At 32.3% G+C, this 13,654-nt stretch overlaps 1 protein-coding gene across 1 annotated transcript in view; it reads right to left on the bottom strand.

The window, feature by feature from the left end:
- NAV3 (neuron navigator 3) overlaps positions 1-13,654 on the bottom strand; it is a 426,206-nt gene that overhangs the window by 105,312 nt on the left and 307,240 nt on the right. Inside the window, exon 21 of the mRNA XM_051962478.1 lies at positions 3,122-3,145. Within this exon, the coding sequence (XP_051818438.1) occupies positions 3,122-3,145 (24 nt within the window). The remainder of the gene's footprint in view (positions 1-3,121; positions 3,146-13,654) is intronic.

Here is a 13,654-nt window from a genome sequence, read left to right as displayed (position 1 = left end):
ATCTAATTTAATTATTATTATTATTGTATTTTTTACTATATCCCAGATTGCATTGGTGGTGCTACCAAGTTTTAAAAGCTTCAAATATGGGGCCAGTGACAAATTTGTTATTGCTAGTAAACCTTGATACATACAAGAAGGCTTGTCACCAGAAGAATGACAAATAAAGAGTTTTCACAACAGAAATTTATAAAATATAGATGGGATCAACTCTGAAATATTAAAGGAAAAGTCCCCATCAAATAAATTGTGGTAAATGGATATGTTTTAAAAATATCTAGTTAAGTTTATTAGCTGATGATTTTTTAAGGATAGATGAACTTCTTTCACTCAAAAAAGTAATACTCCTTTTAAGGACACGGTATTCAAATCAACATTCAACATACAAAAATTCAAAATCCCAAATAAATAAATCATTTTTTATTGTGAAAATCAAATTCCATTTGTGGTACACTTAGAGTAGAAAATGGGAAAGGAGAATATATCTATACACTAAATATTATGAATCAAACTTGGAAAGAACACAAAAATTAAATTCCTTTGAGCTTTGCCTTTACTTATGTTCTCTCCCTTTCCCCTCTCATTTTATATCTTAGTCTTTCAAATATATAATCTCTAATTATACCAAAAGAAAAGCTTTAAAATGTCTTTAGTCTTAAATTGTTTTAAAAATAAATTTCTTTGGATCTTAAATTGACAAAAATTTCCAGATTTCCTGTGTGTATATGCTCTGCTGTTATAACTTCTGTGGACTCTCTTCATCTATATCAATATGTCCAGACTTGGCTACTTTAAATACCATAGAAAATTCTACAGTTGAAAAGTATGCCAAGTCTTATCTCTATTATGCGTGCTTCAGGAAGCAATCATCATTCATGTACTGTAATGTTCTGGGAATATCTATATTTTCTATTACTGTACTTTTCATTAAATTTTACCTTTATGGGTGTTAATAATAGTTTTGCTGACACACTCATTCTTTAAGATAATTTAAAAAAATTTTTGTAAATGAAAAGATAAACTATTAAACTGTTACTCATTAATTTATAATAACTCTTTTCCCCAAAATTAACCCAGATATTAGATCAAAAATACAGTGGGAGGTATCAAGATTAGATTTTAACCTATTTTTTATTTTCGCTTCAGGAGTTCAATTACATGTTGACATCACACTAGTTATCTTATCAATTTAAGTTATCATTAGGCACATGCATTTCGTGAAATATTTGGGCATTTAAGTATATAGTAAATCCTATCCTCAAAAGATTTGGGCTTTTGAGGCTGAAAACTTTCTATTCATGCAAAGCTCAGCCTCTAAAAGAAATCATTTTTTTCTAGTTTAATCTCTCTGCTAAGTTGCCTCAGCCAGGTAAAAAGATTTCTGACATGGTTGAACTACATTCTATTTTTCTATTTCACAGTCAGGTAGAAGTTAAAGTTTAAATGGATTAGGTTGGGTATTTGGTCTAAATGATTTTCAAAGAGGGTGAGCTTAGATACTTTATAATACTATATTTCATAAAAATAGTGGTCTTTTTTTAAAAAGAGAACTCTAGGCTAAATGAACAAATAGAAACCATCAGATATTTATTCTGTAGTGAATTAGACCTCAAATTAATATTATTCAAAAATTACTCTTTGTAAGCACTGTTCTAGTTATTTTCATATTTTTAAAAAACTCATATCCTTTGATCTCTAACATAATGTCATCAAATCATCTTGGGTAAGTTCCTATATGTAATATATTTAAAGTGATTTTGATCCAAATATCATCTTTCCCTTGATGGTTATTCCAATAGAAAACTCTAATTGGATCCCAGTCCTTATATGGAAAATATGAAACCCAGTTCATTTTGATGTGATACAGGAAGCATTCAGAAATAATGTTATGCTAAAAAGAAAGGCAAAAATACATAATAATCATATTATGTGATTGAGATAGTGAAAAAGAAGCTGAGACTGCTGAGGAAGCAAAGAAATTAGATATCTCTTGACCTATACCAGGCTTTTCAACCATATTATAAACTCATAAGGTTTGCTCTGAAAAATATTTTAGGCATTTGAACCTCATGGACATGTTTTAATCTATCACCTTTTAAATATAGAATTGACATTAAAATTTATGCTGATGAGGAATGATTAAAAAGGGATTACAAGGAAAGAATTTATAAGCATGGGGAGGTGCCAACATATTTTTTTTTCCTCTCTACAGTTGTGTTGTCTCAACATAAACCATTCAGAAAATCATTACTTCTCAATGAATAATGTCTATTTTACATTTCTCTTGTAATGCACAGTAAAATCACGTCTTTTCATATTCTGTACAGGCCCAAATTCAACTAGAACATGATGTTTTTCTTTTTTTTTTTTAATGAGTATTTTTCTCTTTTTTTAAAATAGTATTTTATTTTACCAAACACATGCAAAGATAGTTTTCAACATCCATTTATGCAAAACCTTGTGTTCTAAACTTTTTTCCCTCTTTCCTTCTCACCTCCTCATATTGTATTTATTTTTGTGCGAAATCAAACCACATACCTACTACACAGGTCTCAAGAAACATCAGAGTCATAAATTATTTTTAAAATGACCGAATTGGTTAGGGTTTTGGATTTAGTCACTCATTTTGTCCTGTAAAAAATCTGACATCTTAGAACCAGGACATACTGTTCAGTTCCATTGGCCTAGGGAAATGAAACTGTAATAAGATTCCAATTAAAGAAGAAAATGACCTAAAAATCTGGGTGGTGAAAGTGCCTACAGTAATTCTCTTTAATTCTGAAGGGCTTTTGATGTAAACAATTCTGGTATCTATTTACAATTTTTCTGAAAAATATTCTCAGCAAACAGAAGAGCCCATATTTGCTCAACAATTGTATCATGGAGACCCCTAGTGGTAGCACTGATTCATGAATTATAACGACATTATTAACAGTAAGAATGCTATCCTAGAGAGTTAGAATTAATGATAAATAGGAAGAAAGGGAAAAAAGGAAGGAAAAGAAAGGGAAGGGAAAAGAAGAAGGAACAGAAGGATAGATAGAGCTAGATAGTAATAGAAATGACAGAAAGATAAAGAAACACAGAAATAGAGATGATAGATATTATTACATATTTTTACCTCAGAATGTGCTTTTTCTTCAGCCTGCAAAAGAGAAACAGAGTGTGAATTCAGAATCAGGGAAATTTAATACACATGCAAATGAAATGCATTCTGAGCAAACAATTAAGTTTATTAGGCATGATGAACCAGCAGAAAAATGCATATTAAAAAAAAAATAAGAGTTTAAGTTAACCAGGCAGAAATGTAGGCAAATTTGCTTGTTGCATAAGCATAATACAATATTGGATTCTGAGGCAGGAAGGCCATGCTGGAATTTGGATTCTGTCATCTAGCTACTCTGTGAAATTGTGCATGTCATTTTAGAATTCTGGCATTCTGTAAATCTGTAATTTATAGGAGATTGGCTTTAAAGATCTCTAAGTTTCTTTTTAGTGTTAAATTGATGACCCTATGATATGGGAATAACATTTTTTTTAGGTCAGTAGGAAGGAGTAAGGTAGTATACAAATGTGAAAAGAATACTAGGTTTATAATCAAAGGAGCTGGCTTCAAATCTAGGTTCTGTCTTTTATTACTGGTATGTTATTGAGCAAGTCATTATTTAACTTCTCTTGATTTTAGTTTATTGTCTTTGCTGGTAAAATAAGAAGTAGTTAGACTTTATAACTTTTTTATGGAAGTTTCCAGCTCTAAATCTATTATCTTATGGTAGAGAATATCAATGATGTCATCAGAATCAAGTTATTAGCAACTTTAAAATAGCTTCCTTTCTTTTAAGATTGACAGCATACTAGTCATAGAATCAGATAGAAGTAAAAAAAAAAAAAGAGGAGGGTGAATCTGACTGTTTCTACATAAATTCTAAGGTCCATTCTTTATGAATTATGGGAAATACAATGCCAGTGATTCTTGTAAATTCCACTCTAGAAAGTCAATTCCTTATTTCCTTCCAATTCCTTATTAAGAAATAACATCTTAAGGAAGTTTTTAAAAGTAGCAAAATAAAATCCCCACAAAAATGACTCTGCTGGTCGTGATAGCTTTCATTTTTCTTTTCTTTTCTTATTAAACCATAAGTCAGCAAAATGGGAAAACTAAATAAGAAAGTGATGACTAAATGTATCTGATAAACATCTTTAGTTGAAAAGCTTATGAAAATAAAGACTGTTAAGAGTAACCTGCTGGGTGTTTTTGGCTTCAAGTTTGAAAAACTCCTAGCTCTGGTATCCCTCTTCATGCTGATTGCAATAATGCTAGGAAATGAATTATGGGAGCCATTACTTTTGGGAAGCTGCCTCATTCTGACAGAGCTTGAAGGGACACAGTGCTACTGATTATAAGGCAACTGTGTTCAATGCATTCAAACAATTTCATTTAAAATCTGAAAAACAATCCTTTGTCTGCTATTTCTAACTGCCCTGATTAATTGATATAAAAATATGTGTAATTAAAAAAATATTTTTCCTTCCCTACAAGAATAAGAACTAATGCCAATAGAAAAAGTGCTAAACCCAGATTTTTGTTGTTTAGCCATTTTTCACTTGTATCTGAAACTCCATGACCCCATTTTTCTTCATAAAGATGCTGGAGTGGTTTGCTATTTCTTTTTCCAGTTCATTTTACAGATGAGAAAACTGAGGTAAACAGGGTTTAGTGATTTGCCCAGGAGTCATAGAGCTATTAAGTGTCTGAGCCCAGAGGAGTCTTCCTGATAGGAGACCAGAAGCTTAGAAGTTCTATTTCTAAAACATTCACATCATTTTTACTATTTTTATCTGTACAGTCCTGTTGTAACTGTGGTTAAAATAATAACAATCCTCTCCCACCACCACCTCAGAAATAACAACCTTTTTTCTAATAGTTAAACTATAGGCTAAAAAAGTATAATTTTATCTACTGAACAATTTAATGATTTTCAAAATTGGGCTCAGGTTTTAAGACAGAAAGGAGATGACATCACATGAGGAAGGATTTAGAATCAGGGTTCAAATACTGCTTCTAATAAATTATTCCCTCTATCATCTTAGCCAAATCACTCATAGATGTAGAACTGGTCTGAACTTCAGAGACAATCTAGTCCCAACCTCTGATTTTATGTATGAGAAAACTAAAGCATAGTCATATACAAACACAGTTTCTTGATCTTCACTGCAGTTTATTCTGTGTACTAGATAGTCCCATATTATTTATTATTATTTTTCTTCCTTAATCACTTTTTTAAAAAAATTTATTTTATTTTTGATTTAAACAATACAACACACATTTCCATAAAAGTGAAATTAAAAAGATTGTGTATGAAACTACAAATTTATTAATCTTTCAATTTTTAAAAATACATAAGTTATCATGCAAATTTTTCCCCTTTTTTTCTTCTTTCCCCATATTTTATGTGAGTAATTTGCAAATTTCTTTTAATTTTTCTGCTCCAAATACTATTTCTATACATGTTCTTAGTAAGGCATGACAAAAAAGTATTTTTGTGACTGAATTTAAAGAAATATAAGTTCTTTATTTTGAAATGACAAATGAAATTGTCATAATACCTTTGGTACAACTATAAGAGGTGTGGTTTTTTTTTTTTTTTTGGTCCCACTGAATTTTGCATTAACACATAGTTGAAACCTTTCTATTAAAATCAATTTTTCCCCGAAGGTTATGAAATAATTACATAGTATATTCTCTGCCAAGTTAAAGAACTGATATTCCCAAAACTGTGGCTTTTCTCATCATCACTTTATTCAAGTAGTTTCAGCAGTAGTTATAGTTTGTCTAGGGTCAAACATAAACCAAGCACTTCATAATATGATTTCAAATTATTTTTACAGATTTATCTTAATATTGATCTTCATGAACAATGTGATTCAGTTAATCTTGGTAATATAGTGTTTCACCTTAGTACTTAATAGTAAGCTGTCTCCCTTTCTCTAACTGCGCTTTTGGGATGTAAACTTTTGCCAAAAAACAATTTTAGTGTTACTTTCTATATAATGCCTTTCCTGAGCTACCCAGCAGTTAGTGCTGACCATTGCCCCACTCAAAAAAAAAATAAAATAACATAAACCAACCCCCCCAAAAAACAACAACAACAACAGCAACAAAAAACCCAAACTACTTTGTATTTCCTCTGTATATTTTACAAATTCTAACCTATATCCTTCCTGGTTTTCCTCATTACAATGTTAAATCTTTGAGAGATCAATTTCATTATACTGTTTGTATCTCTAGAGTGAATTGTAGTGCCTTGTCCATCAAATATTCCCAATAAATATTTATTGAAAAGGGTTCTAGGGTTGATTCCTTATTTGGTTTTATACTGTGACCCTAGACCAGACATGTCAATTTCATTGATTTGGATTACCTCCAGAGTCCTTTTCAGTTTCATCTTTTCATTCTTAAGACCTGCCACTTTGGCTCATGCTTTTTCCTGTTACTGGAAAAGATCTCTTTACACATCTCTAACCACTAAACTCCCACACACACTCAAATCTAAAGTTTAAGAATTACCTATTAGGCCAGAAACCCTGAAGTCCTCGCTTTCTAGTCAGGTCATCTTTCACTTCATTTTTTATCTAATTTTAAATTGCTGAATAGGTATTGCCTCAGAGAAACTGAAACCTGGGAAAGATCTGAGTTTAAAAAGGTCAAGATCTCCCACTAGATCTGTGGTGATCTCCCACTACATCTGTGGTCATCTCCAGTCATCCTGCCCTCTATCTTGGCACAGGAGTCAAGATGACTCTGGAGAATAGAGTGATGACTTTGCAATTCACCTGCAATTCAAGCTATCACACTTTTGATGTCATGGTACTATTTGAAAAAAACGAAGCAAAACAAAACAGACACCAATCTTATACTAAACCATTTTTGATTCCCAATTCCAGTCCAGACTAACATAATTTCTACTTTCTCTACAATACAAAATTGTTTTGCTTATATTTTCCTTATAACTTGCCCCATCCTATTTTGCAGGTAATCAGTAGGTGCCAAACTTTGAATCAGGAAGAGCAGAATTCAAATCTAGCCACAAATTCTGTATTATTTAGGTTACTTAATTGACCTAGCTACAGTTACTTAATCACTCTCAACCTCAGTTTCCTTATCTGTAAAAAGGAGATGATAATAGGACCTACCTCTCCAGGGTTTTGTGACAATAAAATTTAACATCTATGTAAAATGTTTTATAAAAATTAAAGTGCTTTATAAATGATAGATATTATGACTACAAAAGTTAGATATTATTATTAGCATGGTTACTAAAATATAAGTCTTACTTGCTGTACTAAAATAAAATGTGTTGCTACTTGGAACCATGACTATTTTTCTCCATTAAATTCTCTCAATTCCCAGGCCCTCCAGAACCTGGTGTTTGCCCAAGTGCTACAAAAATTGCAATTTAAATTCAGCTGGAATAACATTTCCATAGCTTTTCCTGATTTACATAATAATTCTTTCTTCCCCAAATTTCTTTACTTCTAATCCCATAACTTAACTACACCCTTAATCAATATCCTCTCCTTCAGCCTCCTTTCTCTTCTCTTATTGGAGAGCTGGTTGTTATGGTACTAAATTTTTCTCAATGCCTTCATTTATAGAGGTCAGAAAATGTTTTTTTTTTTTTTTTTTTTTTTTTGGTTGTTGTTTTTTTACCCACTCCTTTCTTCATCTGTTGCTCTACCTGATTTCAACTCCACTAAATAAAATGTTCCTATAACAGTCTTCTCCAGTATGCCATCCCACTTTCCTAACTCCTTTTGTGTTTTGTCTTTCCCCATTAGATTATTGTGAGCTATTTGAAGGCAGGGAATGTCTTTCTTTTTATTAATTGTATACATCAGGCTTAACAGTGTGCTTGGCATATAGTAAGCCTTTTATAAAATGCTTATTGGAATACTAGACTAGATTGGATTGGAGTATACTATTTCTACTACTGTTTCTATTTAATATTTTAGAAGTATTTAAGTAATGAGGCTGAATATGAGAAATATTTTTTCCATAAATTACAAATAAAATTATTATTCTTTTGTAATTATTTGAACAAAGAAAATTATTACATAATTATATATATAATTATATAATAATATACATAATTACATGAGTCAGTCATTTGTTTTTTTTTTTGATCCTCTGAGGCAGGTGTGATGGCCTAGGGGATATCAAGGTTAAAAAAAGATGAAAATGAAAATAGCCAAAAAAATTTTTTTCCTCACCAAAAATAGTGTTTAAAAAAACATCTTTACTTTTAGAATATTAGATTGACTCTTCAGTCTATACCAGAGGGTATAGCTTGTTATGGGCCTTGTCACAAACTACTAGAAAGAAGATGCAGTGAGACAACTAATATAAAACTTAAGAACTTCTATATTTTTTAAATTTAAACCACACATAATTTGTTCATTTTAATATTGGGAATATTTTTAGAATTAAAATTAATCTATTTAAATTCTAATCCTTTTTTTTTAAGTTTAAAAGAGGTAGAGATGAAGGAAGAATTCCCCTTGTGACACTGTCAGCACCTGTGATTTCACAGACAACTGCTCTTTTGATAAAAGGACTTTAAATAGTTTCTTGCTAATTTATTCTTTGCTCTTTGTCATCAAAGTAGAAAATCCCACAAAATAAATGCCTGCCGTTGCTTTCAGGATAAAGCAAATACAATACTTATTATTTTAAAATGCTTTAATCTTTATTCTCTCATTTTAGTTTAAAAAGAAAGAGGGAGACAGATAGACAAAGAAACAAAGAAACCCAAGCCCTATGATGTACATAAGAGAGAAATGGAAAATGAGTCATATAAGTGATTTTCCTAACATTATCTACTAGATATTGGCTAAATCAATTCAAGACTCTTTGGCTATAATGAACAGTGATGATGAAAAAAATATTGTCAACTACAAGAATACTGCTTTGCTCCTGTTCAAGAAGTTTCATATATGTTTACACATGCATGTGTCTATGTATAATTGGAACTCCTAGTGCAAGGTCATATCAGGTGGATTATTCTGTCTTCTAAACACAGCTGAGTCTCTAGTCCCTTTGAGGAGATATTTAAAATTGGGTTCCATAGACTGGTCCATGAAAAGATTTCTATTGAGCCATGAGATTGGATGGGGAAAAAAAATACATAATGCCTTCCCTATAATTGGTTTCTTTGGAATGCTACATATCTTATTATAGTTTTCTCATTTAAAAATCCATATTTTAGATTATATTGGCAAAGGAGTTCCTACATAGATATGAATCCCTCTATCTTTAAAATTCTGGGAATTCCTATTCATTTTCAATTTTTCATCTTTTGTCTTTTCTGATGTAGTTTAATTTGCTTCCTAATGAGTTCTACCACAATAGGTGGAGGAATTGATAAAAATTAATCCCTGAGACAAGCAGGAAGAAGGCACTGATAGAGATGAGTTTTGCTCCACCCTCTGGGGAGGTCATCTAGTCTGAAATCCAATTATATCAAATTCCTGAGACCCATCTTCTGTAGAGTCTCACCTGTCAGAAATTCTAGTCATGTCCTTGAGGTTAAATTTTCCCTATAAAATCTACTTATGGATCATTTCATGGCTGTTGCCTTCCTTGGGGTCAGTCCACTACTGCATTCTGTCTCACAATATCTTTCTCTTTATCTCTCCCTTATGCCACATGATATCACTCCTAAATCACTGTGGTTCCTGATGTGATCGATGATGTGGGGTTTGGCACCAAATGATGGTAGACACCAAAAGCTGGGGTTCTATCATGTGAAGAATTCACAATAGCCATTCTCTTTGGCAAAAGGCAGATTTATTTAGAAGAATGGGTTACAGACAAAATGGAAGGATACAATAGATACCGGGAATGTTAAATATGAATTAGAGTGGGAAAGCATATAAAAGACAAATTCCTCAGTAGAATTCACCTAATAGAAAGGGAGAACCCCAGGTTGGGGCATGTCCTTAGTTGGCAGGCTAAGTCCTGGAAGGGAGTTAGCATCCTAAAAGAATATTTTTTTCCTTTCAGATTAATTCTGAAAAAATTCCCAGTCTACTTCCTAATCAGAGCAAGTATTTTAAATTGTTTTTCAATCATTTTGTTTAAATTCATTTAGAAATAATTCTAATTAATCTGTGGATTTGGGACTTTTAATGTAAATTCAGCTAATTTATCAGTTAATTTTAGCTTTGAATAGGTATTTCTTCCCTTTCCATTGAAAATTGTGATCCTCTTCCATATGGATTTTCAGGGAATCATTGCAAAGATGAGGCAGTAGAGTTTTGAAATTAGCCAAGTGTTCTATCCTACTTGCATTGTGTCATATGCTCTGTGCTGACAGAATTATCCAATAACTGAAAAGTTATCCAATTCAAATTAAGAGTTCTGTTAAAAGAGCAAATGCAGAATGGTAATTCCATTCCAGATATTATTATATGGAGTTCTTCTAGAAAGTTGCCATTTCTGATGCTTTAATATTGATTTTCTAAAATTATCATTACTAATTCATCCCTAAGAATACACAGTAATTATTCAGTGGGATTTTAGTGGTTAAAAAAAAAAATGATAGTCACTAGAACAAGTTTTTGCCATGTGACCAGAAAGGTCACATTTTAGTTGTAAAATGTAAACTTTATCCACAGAGGACCTCTTTTCAGCATTGAAGAAGTATAGCTTCTAAGGAAAAACAGCAGTGATTTGGGGGGACTTCTATTCTGGCAATCTGATTCCAAAATTCTCTGGCTTTGCCCTACACACACACATCCCCAACCTAGGAATACTATTGTTCTGATAATCTGTCTGATGCTGAATAGACCATTTCTCAGTAAGAACCAAATTCTGGAACCACCCCTCAGTTCATTGCTGATTGTCCAATAGATAAATTCCAAAGACAACACCTCTGGGTCAGAGAATTAGCCCGTCAAAAATAAAGGTAAAGGGGTCTCCTCTCTCTTAAGACTTTGTTAATTTCTTTTGGAATTCAGCCCACTTGTAATAGCATTACAATTACAATAAACTTTGTCCCTTGACTAGAAAATTAGTTCAAACTTGCAAATTATTTTGAGACACTTTGGGACACTGGTCTGTGACCCCAAACTTTTGGAGTCCCTTTCCCAACCTCAACAGTGTGAAGCATCCATGGTTCTAATAGAAAACAGAGATCTCAAGTCCTTGTCTCCAGAATTTCTTCTCTCCAAAAGACAGAAAAGAAGGAAATGACAGGTCACCGCCAGGGATCTATTATTTAGCCAAGGATTATGGACAATTAAAACCTTTATCTTCCTTATTTGTCTCCAGTAAAAAAAAAAAAAAAAAAAAAAAAATCACTCTAAATTATCTTTCTTATCTCTCTTTTACCACTTTGAAGGCTATGCTATTAGATTTTTTTTTTTTTAATACTATTAGACTTGCTAGCTAAGTGAATTGCTAATTTGCTAGACCTCATTCTGAATCTAGCCTGAAACACTCTGGGCTTCTCCACCTAAAGGTAAAGCAGTCTCTCCAAATTTTAAGTCCCACTCCTCCAGAGTGGCAGGCCCCCAAGAAAACATAATCTCTTTCCTGGGGAGAGGGGTGATCCAAAAGCAAACCTTTTTTCTGGATTGGATTTATTTGAGGAATGGCTGAAATAGATCAATTTTGTTTTGTGTAGATCTCATTTTTTCTGGGATACTGGAACAGTGGGAATCAGCTATGAGGATGGGATTGGGACTCACTGTCAGCAAAGGTGCCTTTTGGCAGGAGGAACATCTTCAACATAACTCTTCAGCATCTCTGGCATGAACTTCCCATAAAGAAAGAAAACACAGGTGACAATTTGGCTATAATAAAAAAAAAATTCTAAAGAATTTTTGGTTGCAATATGAAATTTAGGATTGAAAACTGCATCATAATTTTATTTTAGATTAGTTAGCATAATTATAAATGAGGGCACAGTTGACCCTTCTCTTATTGGCTCCACACCCTCTCTTTATTGATAATTGGGGAAAATGGAAAGAATCCCACTTGTGCTCAGCCCGTCTCTGGGCCTACCCTGTTAGAAAGGATAGCCTATTTTTACATGATCCTAATAACTGAATATTTGTTGTTGCTGGGTTTTTTTTTTTTTTAAGTTTTCAAGTTTGTGATGGTTATTTTAAGAGCAAAATAATTTCTGTAATGCTAAAGATTGTTTAGATAAGATGCCGTATCAAAGTTCTACTGCTTAGTAATGCAAGAATTGTCTAAGAGAAATTTGTTAGATTTTGGGTTAACTGCAAATTCTCTGAAAATGGTGTATCATGATCTCATTGTTTACATAATATCAGCCCTAAGATAGTTTTAGGCACAATTATAAGGTTTTTTTTAAAGCTTTTGATATGGAATTGTGATATGTGGGAGAAATTTTTTTTTGGAACTATAATATTAGTTCTCGAGTTTGAATCCAAATATGGATGGATAAGATCCAATAAATCAGAAAACCCACTATCCTAGAAAAATGCCATGTAACTTCAAAAGACAAAGATTTGTTCTTTGGGCAAAAAGGAGTTTGAAAGATGGCTTTTTGAAGTCTATTTGAGGTCAAATCCTTCTAATTTGATCCCCCAAATCATGCTTCTTTCCATAGGAATGATTTCCACCTATTTCTGAGTCTGGCAAGGAAGTGGAATTTATGTCTGGTTTTCATATCCGAAGTCAAATACTTTGTCTTGTCCCTGCTCTTTGTTCACCTGGATGAAATAGAAAATGTTGGCCTTTTTAAGCTAAAGTTTTCAACAGATTTCAGTTTGACTGAGGCTGCACACATTCAGTGATTAAGGCTGGGTAGTAAATGAGGCAAAGAATCTCCTCTTTCATCTAGTTAAAAAAAAATCTAAATATATAAATAAATGGATAAATGAATGAATCTGGGAAGGAATACCCTCAGAGTTTCTGGTCAAAGCAGAAATGACTGCTAAGGAAGTGGAAATAAACAGAGTAAGTCATTTGCTAGGGTCATAAAGGTAGTATATGAAACTCGATTTTAAGGAAAATCTTGATACCAGGCTCTGTGTTATAGCCACTAAACCAACTGGCTAGTTGTTTTAAATGTACATGATTATAAATTTAGACCTGGAAAAAAACCTTAGAGATCATACAGCCTCAAGCAATTTAAGAGGCAACTGAGTCCTAGAGAGATAAAGTGACTTATCCAAGTTAGAAGTGATGGGTCCTGGATTTGAACTCAGTACCCATAATTTTAAGTTCAATGCTCTTTCCACTGTACCAACAAGGAAAATAAACTCAAAATTAAAATGCCACCATTGGACTGGGGAAGCTCTAGATTCATGGTTTATTTGTATATTTTGTATATTGTGAAGTGAGAAAAGACCTGTTTTATCATATTTTGTACTTCAATGCTCTAGCTGTGTAAACTTGGGTAAATCATTTAATCTGTCTCAAGTTCATCATTGATATAATGGGGATAATAATACCTATTTCCTAGGATAGTTGTGGGATGAAATGAGATAACAATTGCTAAGTATTTAGCATAGAACTTGGCACATAGTTATGCTAAATAAAATTACTCTCATCATTATTAATTCTATATCTATTATCTATCTATCTATCTATGCAGACCTATATGTTCAAATATATACA

The sequence above is a fragment of the Antechinus flavipes genome, chromosome 5, assembly GCF_016432865.1.
Source record: "Antechinus flavipes isolate AdamAnt ecotype Samford, QLD, Australia chromosome 5, AdamAnt_v2, whole genome shotgun sequence".
In the NCBI taxonomy this organism is placed as follows: domain Eukaryota; kingdom Metazoa; phylum Chordata; class Mammalia; order Dasyuromorphia; family Dasyuridae; genus Antechinus; species Antechinus flavipes.
The sequence above is the reverse complement of the archived record's forward strand: the minus strand, read 5'-3'. Positions and strand labels throughout refer to the sequence as shown.